The sequence below is a fragment of the Xenopus tropicalis genome, chromosome 9 (genome assembly GCF_000004195.4).
Source record: "Xenopus tropicalis strain Nigerian chromosome 9, UCB_Xtro_10.0, whole genome shotgun sequence".
In the NCBI taxonomy this organism is placed as follows: Eukaryota; Metazoa; Chordata; class Amphibia; order Anura; family Pipidae; genus Xenopus; species Xenopus tropicalis.
The window spans coordinates 64,002,724-64,014,928 of NC_030685.2; the positions used below are offsets into that span (position 1 = coordinate 64,002,724).

Consider the following 12,205-nt stretch of genomic DNA (forward strand, 5'->3'; position numbering starts at 1 on the left):
TTTTGAAGAGAATTCCTTACAAATAACATCATTTTGAAACTTTACTAAATATATATTGTTTGAATTGCAGAAAAACCAGGAGTTCCAGCTCAACCAATTGTTACTGCAGTTACAAAGGATTCTTGCGTGGTGTCATGGAAACCTCCAGCTAGTGATGGGGGTGCGAAGATCACAAACTATTATCTTGAAAAGAGAGAGAAGAAGCAGAACAAATGGATTTCAGTTACAACAGAGGAAATCCGTGAGACTGTTTATTCTGTCAAAGGTCTTATTGAGGGTCTTGAATATGAGTTCCGTGTGAAATGCGAAAATCTTGGAGGAGAAAGCGAATGGAGCGAGGTTTCTGAGCCCATTGTTCCTAAGTCAGATGTAGCAATCCGTGCTCCACAGTTTAAGGAGGAACTAAGAAATCTTAATGTGAAATACAGAAGCACTGCAACATTTGTCTGCAAAGTAATTGGTCATCCCAAACCTGTTGTTAAATGGTTTAAACAAGGCAAAGAAATACTTCCAGATGGAGAAAAAGTGAAGCTGCAAGAATTCAAGGGTGGATATTATCAGCTAGTTATTACTAATTCCTCAGAAGATGATGCCACTGTTTATCAAGTCAGAGCCACCAACCAAGGAGGATCTATTTCTGCTACTGCTTCCTTGGATGTGGAAGGTAAATATATTACTAATACTACTTGTATATGTAAGTAAAAAATCTAATACATTTTGCATAATTTTTAATGCTCCTTCACTTTCTTTTTACATTACAGTTCCTGCGAAAATTCACTTGCCCAAACATCTTGAAGGAATGGGAGCTGTTCATGCCCTACGGGGAGAAATTGTTAGTATCAAAATTCCATTCTCTGGTAAACCAGACCCTGTCATCACATGGCAGAAAGGACAAGATCTTATTGACAACAATGGGCAATACCAAGTGATTGTCACTCGATCTTTCACTTCGCTGGTGTTCTCCAATGGTGTGGAAAGGAAAGATGCTGGCTTTTATGTTGTCTGTGCAAAGAACAGATTTGGCATTGACCAAAAGACTGTTGAGCTTGATGTAGCTGATGTGCCTGACCCACCAAGAGGAATTAAAGTTAGTGACATTTCAAGAGATTCAGTCAACCTGACTTGGAATCCACCAGCAACTGATGGTGGTAGTAAAATCATCAATTATATCATTGAAAAATGTGCCACCACTTCAGAAAGATGGATTCGTGTTGCACAAGCTCGCGAAACTAGATACACCGTGGTTAACTTGTTTGGCAAGACTAGATATCAATTCCGGGTAATTGCAGAAAATAAATTTGGACAGAGTAAGCCATCTGAACCAACTGATCCAATTGTCACAAAGGAAGATAAGACAAGAATGTTGAATTATGATGATGAAGTTACAGAGATTGAAATATCCAAAACAAAAGCAGTACATTCATCTACAAAGGTGCTTCATGAGAAATTCTCAATTGCTGAAGAACTTGGACATGGGCAGTTTGGCATTGTACATCGTTGCATTGAAAATTCTTCAAAGAAGACATATTTAGCCAAGTTTGTAAAGGTTAAAGGTGCCGATCAAGTATTAGTAAAGAAAGAAATTTCTATACTGAATGTTGCCCGTCACAGAAACCTGTTATACCTTCATGAATCATTTGAAAGTCTTGAAGAACTTGTTATGATATTCGAATTTATCTCTGGTAGTGACATTTTTGAAAGACTCTCTGTAGCTGGATTTGAACTATGTGAAAGGGAGATTGTGTCTTATGTACGCCAAGTCTGTGAAGCACTTGAATTCCTTCATGCTAACAGCATTGGACACTTTGACATCAGACCAGAGAACATTATTTATACCACAAGGAGAAGCTCAACTATTAAAATTACTGAATTTGGACAGGCCAGGCAGCTAATACCTGGTGACAGCTTTAGAATTCAGTTCAGTGCTCCTGAATATTATGCACCTGAAGTGCATCAGCATGATTTGGTCAGCTCAGCCACTGATATGTGGTCCCTTGGTACACTTGTATATGTACTTTTAAGTGGTCTTAATCCTTTTGCTGCTGAAACAAACCAACAGATGATTGAAAATATCACCAATGCTGAATACAACTTTGAGGATGAAGCATTCAAGGATGTGTCACTAGAAGCATTGGACTTTATTGACAGGCTTATAATAAAAGAAAGGAAAGCTCGCATGACTGCCGCTGAAGCTCTTGAACACTCCTGGCTAAAACAAAAGACAGAAAAAGTCAGCACTAAAGTTATTAAGACATTAAGACATAGACGCTACTACCAAACTCTCATTAAGAAAGAATGGAATTTTGCAGTCTCTGTTGCTCGCATCTGTAATGGTGGTGCCATACGATCCCAGAAGGGAGTCACAGTTGCTAAAGTAAAAGTTGCTTCAATTGAAATTGGCCCAGTAACAGGACAGATCACACATGCTGTTGGAGAAGAAGGCGGATATGCCAAATTTTCATGCAAAATTGAAAACTATGACCAGTCTACCGAAGTGACTTGGTACTTTGGTATCCGACAGCTAGAAAACAGTGACAAATATGAAATCACTTATAATGAAGGCAATGCCAGCATCTATGTAAAGGACATCTCTAAATCTGATGACGGTACCTACAGATGCAAAGTAGTTAATGACTACGGAGAGGACAGTTCATATGCCGAATTGTTTGTTAAAGGTGTTAGAGAACAAAATGATCACTACAGGTGCAGGACAGTGAAGAAGGTGAAACGCAGAGTTGATGCAATGAGACTTTTGGAGAGACCACCAGAGTTTACACTTCCACTGTTCAACCGTACCGCCTACATTGGTGAAAATATCAGATTTGGAGTAACAATAACAGTCCATCCTGACCCACACGTGACATGGCTGAAATCAGGCCAGAAAATCAAACCAGGTGAAGATGAGAAGAAATATACTTTTGAATCTGACAAAGGATTGTACCAGCTTATCATACATAATTTAACCACTGATGATGATGCTGAGTATACTGTAGCGGCAAAGAACAAATATGGTGAAGACAGCTGCAAAGCCAAACTGACAGTTATTCCTCATCCAGCAGCAGCAGACAATACTTTAAGACCAATGTTTAAACGGCTGCTGGCAAATGCTGAATGCCAAGAAGGCCAATCAGTCAGGTTTGAAATCAGAGTATCTGGTACTCCAAAACCAACACTTAAATGGGAGAAAGATGGTCAGGCCTTGGCTCTGGGTCCCAACATTGAAATAATACATGAAGGTCTAGATTACTTTGCTCTCTTCATTAGAGATACACTGCCAGAAGACTCAGGTTACTACAGAGTAACTGCTACAAACAGTGCTGGCTCCACAAGCTGCCAAGCTTATCTGAAGGTGGAACGTATGAGATATGTCAAGCGTGAATTCAAGTCTGAGGAAGAACGTAAAGTACACGTTCAGAAGCAGATTGACAAGACCCTAAGAATGGCTGAAATTCTTTCTGGGGCAGATTCAGTTCCACTGACACCAGTTGCACAGCAAGCTCTAAGAGAAGCTGCTTTCTTATATAAGCCAGCTGTCAGTACCAAAACTGTTAAAGGAGAATATGATATTAAGAAAGAAGTGATAAAGAAAGAAGCTAAAGTTATCCGCATGCCATATGAAATTCCAGAACCACGTGTGCGTTCTGCAACTGCACTTGAAGAAGATCAAACTATTAAGCAGTTTGTACCACTGTCTGAAATGAAATGGTACAGAAAGCTAAGAGATCAATACGAGATGCCAGAACCTCTTGAGCGCATTGTTCAAAAGCGTCCCAAACGTATTCGCCTCTCTAGATGGGAGCAGTTCTATGTTATGCCTCTTCCACGTATTACTGACCAATATAAGCCTAAGTGGCGCATTCCAAAATTATCACAGGATGATCTGGAAACTGTGAGACCTGCTCGTCGCCGTACACCTTCACCTGATTATGAGCTCTATTATAGACCAAGAAGGCATTCTCTTGGAGATGCATCTGATGATGAACTGCTTCTCTCAGTTGATGATTATTTAGCTATGAAGAGAGTTGAAGAGGAAAGATTGCGTCTGGAAGAAGAGCTGGAATTAGGCTTTTCTGCTTCTCCTCCAAGTCGTAGTCCCCCAAGATTCGAGCTGTCAACCCTTCGCTATACCTCCCCAACTAGAACAGAAAGGAGAAGTGAAACAGAAGCAAAATACTCAAGTTACCAAATCCCGACCAAAGCTGAAACAGTAACAAGCTATGCAGATCTTAGAGAACGTTATGAGAAAGCTGTGTATAAACCACCTAAACAAAAGCAAAGAATTATTGATGACAGAGAGGACGAAGAATTACTTCGACCTTACAGCACATCTCAGAGGATTTCACAGTATGCAAGGGATCTTGAGTATATGGAAAAGGCAGAAAAATCTAGAGTGCAAACCAGAAGAGAAATAACTAAATTTACAGATGTAGAAGAAGAAACAGAGTCACTACAAGTCACAAGGCATATGCGTGAAACATCACCAGAGGTTTCTAAATTGCTTGGAAGAAGAAGGTCTCTTTCGCCAACCTATATAGAATTAATGCGTCCTGTATCTGAACTAATCAGACCACGTTCAAAGCCAGCTGAGGTGCGTAAACCTGAAAGACGGTCCCCAACACCTGAAAGAACAAGGCCACGGTCACCTAGCCCAGTTTCTAGTGAACGGTCTCTTTCCCGTTTTGAGAGAACAGCGAGGTTTGATATATTTTCAAGATATGAATCTATGAAAGCAGCTCTGAAAACTCAAAAGACATCTGAAAGAAAATATGAAGTATTGACTCAGCAGCCTTTCACGCTAGACCATGCTCCTCGTATAACATTACGAATGCGTTCTCACCGCGTGCCTGTTGGCCAAAACACCAGGTTTATACTGAATGTTCAGTCAAAACCAACAGGTGAAGTGACATGTTATCACAATGCTGTTGAAATCCAGGAGAGTAGCAAGATTCATATAAGTAATGTAAGTGGTGTCGTAACGCTAGAAATTATTGATTGCCAGCCAGAAGACAGTGGAACATACCGTGTAGTGTGCTCAAACTACAAAGGGGAAACCTCTGACTATGCAACATTAGACATTGCCGGAGGAGATTTTTCATCATATGTGCCTAAGCGCAGAGATGATATTGTTCCTAAGTCAGCCTTTCCTGAATTATTAAAGTCAGAAGACTATGCCGTCTCATCTTTCAAGAAAACTTCCGCAATGGAAGCTAGCTCTGCAAGAAGAGAGGTTAGTTCACAAGTAACATCTTTAAGAGAATCTAGAGAGTCATATGAGGCTTATGCATCTGAAGAGAAGCGAGTTTCTGCCTCTGAAGCCAAAGCTGTGGAAGAAAGAGTTGTTCACAGGAAGTTTAAGTCTTCAGAGCCAGCAAAACTACTGACAAGGCCACAGTCAATCACAGTTGCTGAAGGTGACAGTGCTAGATTTTCATGTGACTTTGATGGTGAGCCAGCTCCAACAGTTACATGGGCACATGCTGGACAAACAATCTTTTCTTCTGTGCGTCATCAAGTGACATCAACAAAATACAAGTCAACATTTGAAATTACCTCTGTCAACTCTTTTGATGAAGGCAGCTACACAGTAGTAGTTGAGAATTCTGAAGGAAAGCAAGAAGCACATTTTACTTTGACAATTAAACGTGGAAAGGCAGCAGAAAAGGGTGTTACATCCCCATCTAGAGTAAAATCTCCAGAGCCACACAAAAAATCCCATGAGTCTATAAAGTCACCAAAAAGAGTGAAATCCCCTGAACCAACTACAGGTTCAAAAGCTAAACCATCTAGCAAGTCGCCTGCAGATAAAGTACAGCTACCCACAGTTGCAGCTCCAAAGATTGCTCAGAATCTAAAAGTTGCAGCAAGTGATGATAAAGTTAAAATGTCCTGCATAGTTGAAAGCACCTTACTAAGTGGAAGAGAAGTGACATGGTTAAAAGATGGTAAAAAACTGAAAGAAGACTCTCATTTCAGTTTCCACTATTCAGCTGATGGGACCTACGAACTTACAATACATAGTCTTTCACAGACTGACCAGGGTGAATATGTTTGTGAAATTACTGGAGAAGGTGGTGTGTCCAGAACTACACTGATGTTCACAGGGCAAACCTTTAAAAGTGTCTTTTCCCAAGTGTCCAGTGCAATTGAGTCAAAGAGGATAATTCAGAAATCTAAATCCGAAGTTTCATCTCAATCAAAAATGATTATGGAGGAAACCAGCAAGACTGAACTGGTCGCTGAAGAAATCAGAGCTACTCAGGCTGAAATTAAAGCTTTAGTAAGTTCTGTCAAATTCAGTGAAGGCCAAAAAGTCACACTGAAAGCCAATATACCTGGAGCATCTCAAATAAAGTGGATTCTAAATGGATATGAAGTCAGCAACTCTGAAAGCTACAGGTATGGAGTGTCGGGCAATGACCAGACTTTAACTATTAAGAAAGTCAGTGCTAAAGATCAAGGAATTCTTACCTGTGAAGCTAAAACAGAAGCCGGACTTGTCAAATGTCAGTTTGACCTGACTGTGAGCCAAGATGTTTCAAATGCACCAGCCTTCGTCTACCAACCCAAGTCTCAAAATGTGAATGATGGTCAAAATGTCGTATTTACATGTGAAGTCACTGGTGATCCATCTCCAGAAGTCGAGTGGTTTAAAGACAATATACCTGTAAGTAAATAACTACCCCTTCAAAATGATCAGAATCATTTTACCCTGAGCAGGCAGAATCAAATGAAATCCCAGTCCCTTTTCCTTTTTTACTAAACATAATGAAATCCTAATTGTAATATATGCCTTAGTCTGCATAAATCATTGTTTTCTGCTAGTTCATACTGTAGTAATAACATGGTACTGGGTTCTAGTACGAGTGGATCATTCCTCGCATAGTGGTATGCTTCCCCTACACATCAGATAACCCAATAACTTAATAGGTATAATGTTTACATACACTCAAATGTATTGGTTGGCTATGCCCAAACATGTGGGTGTGTAATAAAGCCAACTTATTATAGCCCGATTAATGATTAGAGCCATGGCTACCTTTTCAAATAGGAGTTAGTGAGAAAAATATTTTAAATGTCCCTTTTTTTACATGGTTTTTACTTAAACATGTAACTTGAGACAAATGCAATAACCATGAAGTAAATAGACACTTTTCTCTGTTTTTGTTTAGGTTTCTTTGTCCTCCCATATAAGAGTTTCACGTTCAAAACAGGTCTACACTCTTGAAATAATCCACGCAACAGAGAAAGATATTGGAAAATACACAATTAAAGCAAAGAACTTCCATGGACAATGCTCTGCCACAGCATCCTTAAATGTGCATCGTAAGTATACTATTTTTCTAAAATGCCCAATTTCCATTTATATAGCAAAACATATAAAAATATACGTCAAAAGTAGCCTTCTAAAATCAATGCATCAATCTATCCATATAGTTTGTTCCTTTGTATTTCCTTTACAAAAGCTGATCTGAGGGTAGAGAGACAGTAAGAGAAAGTATTTATATACAGTGGGTCTCATTTATTACGGGTCTCATTTATTGCTGCCCCTGCAGCGTATTCATCCACTGTATTCATGGGGTGGCCACAGGTCTGCACAGAGTGCAAAGTACAAAAACATGGAGGATTGCTCCTGGTTTTTTGCACTTTACACCCTCCTTTCCATGTTATACAATACCTCTAGTATCTATTATAGAAGCCAATGACACTGAGTTGTTTCTCACATTGTTAAATATTTCATACTAGCAACACTTTAGGACATCTCTTAAATTCATTTTTTCTTACTGGTGCTGTTGTTGACCCACAGATCTTATGGAAGAACCTGTCAAGCAGGTTGTATTACAGACAGCTGGGGAAGTCAGCCTTCAGGAAGGATTCTCCTTCCAGGCAATGAAAATGTCTTCTTCCAGGCAAGAGGCCTCCTTCAGCAGTATCTCCGAGACAAAGAGCATGTCCTCAAAAAGTGAGGCATCATTTGTTGAAATGAGTTCAAGTAGCTTTATGGAAAAATCCAGTCTGATGCAGAGTTCATCTAGCAGAATGCTTACAGCTGGTTTCAGAGGTGAGAAATAGATATTTTCCCTTATTTTATATATATTTAAATTACAAACAGAGCAAAACTTTGTATAACTGTACCCACTTCAGTGATCCCCAACCAGTGGCTCACAAGCAACATGTTGCTCACCATCCCATTGGATGTTGCCCCAAGTGGCCTCAAAGCAGATGCCCAAGTTTTGGAGGCATACATTTTTATGTGTATTGCTAAACATAGTGTTTTGTAGTCTGCCAGTTCACATGGGGCTCCCAAATAACCAGTCAGTCATTACTGGGCACATCCAAGGAACTTTTTTCATGCCTTTGTTGCGCTTCAACTTTTTTAATATTTAAAAGTGGTTCATGGGTAAAATAAAAATGTTTGTATCAGCATTTCACAACTGCAAGTGTTTTTTTTTTTTAAATGATGAACTGCTGTATAATCTCTGCTTTTATTACATGAGTTTAGATTGCTATGCTGGTCCATACGTTGGAGCCACAAGCTTACATAGTTACATAGTTAAGTTGGGTTGAAAAAAAGACCAAAGCCAATCAAGTTCAACCCTTCTACAGACCTAATGTAAAGCAAAGATATAGACTGACCATGAAAATCAAGCAATGTAAGTATTATAGAAAAGTATTTGGCGAAAGGAGTATCTATCTCCCATTGTTAACAATGCACCCTGTAGAGTATATAACCAAGATAACGAAGGAAGTCAGAGGAACACGATCATTCATGGAAATTACATTTATGTTTGTCTTATGATTTTTTTCTATTCAATATAGGAATACCTCCCAAAATTGAAGCTCTTCCCAATGATGTCAGCATTGACGAAGGAAAAGTACTAACTGTGGCTTGTGCCTTTTCTGGAGAACCCACACCAGATATTGCATGGTCTAAGGCTGGACATCCAGTTCCCACTCAAGAACAAAAAGGCAGAGTTCACATTGAAACTTCTGAAGACTTAACCACTCTTATCATCATGGACATTCAGAAGAAAGATGGCGGACATTACACTCTTAACCTGTCAAACGACTTTGGGTCCGATTCTGCATCTGTGAATATTAATGTCCGAACACATTAAGCATTTTATCGTTTACATTCACATGTAATTTTACAAGTGATTCACTAGAACTAGATGAACTGATTTGTAAATATAAAAGCTATTTTTGTACCTACCTGTATAAGACAAAGTCGAAAAGATTTACGCTATCACATATTCCTATTTGAATAGGGAAATTGATACATTTTTAACTGACATGTACATACTGTATATAGCCGAGTTTACCGGTTATGGAGTTCTGTACCATATATTTTATGACGTTTTAAAATGAAACTGGAACCAACGGTGGGCAGGAGAAAGTTTCCTAGGGAGCGAATACCTTGCCTGCCATTAAACTATGTGCCTCAACTCTACGTTGATGTCTAAGCAAACCTCAGCAGGTTGAGAAACTCCCTGTTGAAGACAAACCTACACCCAAGAGAGGATGCTCTACACGAACTATACGAAATCCAAGTATTTGGATTGAATTACTGTGAATATTAGGTGCTGCTTGCAACTACCCTCCTGCAGGCAACACCTACATATTTACATTATTTACAGATAATGGAAATTTACAATTTTACAGAGACAAAACTTTTGTATGTTCAAAGTGCAAGCGGCCAGCACTTTGTTCATAAAAAACCCTCTGCACTTTTTCTGACACATTGACTCCCTCAGCTTGCTTTAAAGTAACATCACCTGGCCATACCCTCAACAAAGCAGGTTAAGGTACTCAAGTGCAGAATCAGTGCCAACTTCAGGAGGTTTATCGGGTGCAGTGATTGTGTGTGGTAGAATAGGGACTATATTATATGTTGAGAAAACAGGGCAATAAAGTGATGCACCGCAGCTTTTCAGGCTGTTGTTAAGAACTTCCGAATGCCCTTCACTTCGTCATTATTTATTGTTTTATTTTATGTTATTGTAGCATTATTATTTATTGAACCTCCCGAAGATAGCTCTTTGATTGCAATAAAGCATGTTTTCTGCACCATTATAAATGTCTTATTGATTCTTTGTCACATGCAACAGTATATATATATATATTTATATATATACATATATATCTAGAGGTTTATATAGTATAGACATATGACATAACACCTCATCTGGAATCTAGGGCTGAGATGGAAGAAAAGGGAAAAAAAATAGACGGAAGTGATGTAATAATATAAATGAAGGTGAGGTCACGGGGAGGATGGGCGACACGTTCAACATAGTATGTGCCTAAAGGATTTCAAGATGACATAGTATAGGAACATTGCATGTATAAAGCTGGCCATACACGTACTGATAAAATCGTACAAAACCTAGTTTCATATGATTTTCGGACCATTAAGGTATTATAATCTAAATTACAAAAAGATCCCTTATCTAGCAAACACCAAATCTCAAGCATTTTGAAAAACAGGTCCCATATCTGTACGTCTGATGTCTCCAAACAAGTGGATTTACAATCTAAGCTTACAATCTAAGGTCCTTATCACATTCACATATACTATTGTTAGTTTTATCAGAAGTGTCGGAGGAAACCCGCACAGTCACAGGGGAAAAAACACACACTCCTTACAGCTGGTGCCCTGGCTGGGATTGAACTCCAGTGCTACAAGGCAAAAGTGCTACACAATGAGCGACCATTCTGCCCAAGAAAATAATTTTTAATCACGCTTTGAGTTATTTTGGCCATTACTGCCTCTTTGTGGACTTGGTAAGCTTTTTTTGAGCCTTGGGTTTGATTCTGATCAGACACTAAAGAGCTGATTTATTTGGCGTAATTGTGCCCGATTTGCAATGAAGTGCATGAACAGTTGCTTCTATTCTGGCAAACTGGATTCAATTGTGGTAGGTACAAGCAAGGCAAAACAAACAGGTCAGGTAATTGCCCCCTAATAAAACGATCCCTGTTGTATATAGGGACTTAAAATGTAAGCTCCACTGAAGCAGGGTGAAATGGTGAATTTTATCTGCAAAGTGCTGTATAAATATGGGATCATTTATTATGGTACAAGAAGGTGCCAGTAATAGAGACTGTGCAGCAATAGAACTGACAAAATAATGTAACTTGGGACCTGGGGTTTTCCAGATAAGAGATCTTTCTATAATTTGGATCAATCACCCTATATTCAATAAAAAATGTAAGCATTAAATAAATTCAATAGGATTTTTATCATGCAGGATTCATGCAGGTTAGTTAGAGTCAATTACAAGGTACTACTATATTACAGAGAAACAGGACATTATGTGGAGCTTTTTGGATATTGATATTGAATGGAATAGCCTGTTACATAGATAACAGAGGTGGCCCTGAATCACTTTCCATCATAGATAACTGGGGTGGTCCTGAATCACTTACCATTATAGATAACCGGGGTGGTCCTGAATCACTTACCATCATAGATAACAGGGGTGGTCCTGAATCATTTACCATCATAGATAACAGAGGTGGTCCTGAATCATTTACCATCATATATAACAGGGGTGGTCCTGAATCACTTACCATTATAGATAACAGGGGTGGTCCTTGGTCACTTACCATTATAGATAACAGGGGTGGTCGTGAATCACTTACCATCATAGATAACAGAGGTGGTCCTGAATCACTTACCATCATAGATAACAGAGGTGGCCCTGAATCACTTACCATCATAGATAACAGAGGTGGTCCTGAATCACTTACCATCATAGATAACAGAGGTGGCCCTGAATCACTTACCATCATAGATAACTGGGGTGGTCCTGAATCACTTACCATCATAGATAACAGAGGTGGCCCTGAATCACTTACCATCATAGATAACAGAGGTGGTCCTGAATCACTTACCATCATAGATAACAGGGGGTGGCCCTGAATCACTTACAATCATAGATAACAGGGGGTGGCCCTGAATCACTTACCATCATAGATAACAGGGGTGGTCCTGACTCACTTACCATCATAGATAACAGGGGTGGTCCTTGGTCACTTACCATTATAGATAACAGGGGTGGTCGTGAATCACTTACCATCATAGATAACAGAGGTGGTCCTGAATCACTTACCATCATAGATAACAGAGGTGGCCCTGAATCACTTACCATCATAGATAACAGGGGTGGTCCTGAATCACTTACCATCATAGATAACAGAGGTG

The 12,205-nt window shown here is 39.3% G+C and overlaps 1 protein-coding gene across 5 annotated transcripts in view; it reads left to right on the forward strand.

The window, feature by feature from the left end:
• ttn (titin) overlaps nt 1–10,071 on the forward strand; it is a 222,150-nt gene extending 212,079 nt beyond the window's left edge. For 4 of the 5 annotated variants that reach the window (XM_031892917.1, XM_031892918.1, XM_031892919.1 and 1 more), the window contains 5 exons: nt 71–664; nt 762–6,664; nt 7,170–7,323; nt 7,805–8,059; nt 8,818–9,567. In XM_031892917.1, the coding sequence (XP_031748777.1) occupies nt 71–664; nt 762–6,664; nt 7,170–7,323; nt 7,805–8,059; nt 8,818–9,116 (7,205 nt within the window). In that variant the 3' untranslated portion in view covers nt 9,117–9,567. Of the gene's footprint in view, nt 1–70; nt 665–761; nt 6,665–7,169; nt 7,324–7,804; nt 8,060–8,817 lie in introns of all 5 variants that reach the window. The other variant, XM_031892916.1, reaches the window with a different exon arrangement.
• The last annotated feature ends 2,134 nt before the right edge of the window (nt 10,072–12,205 follow it).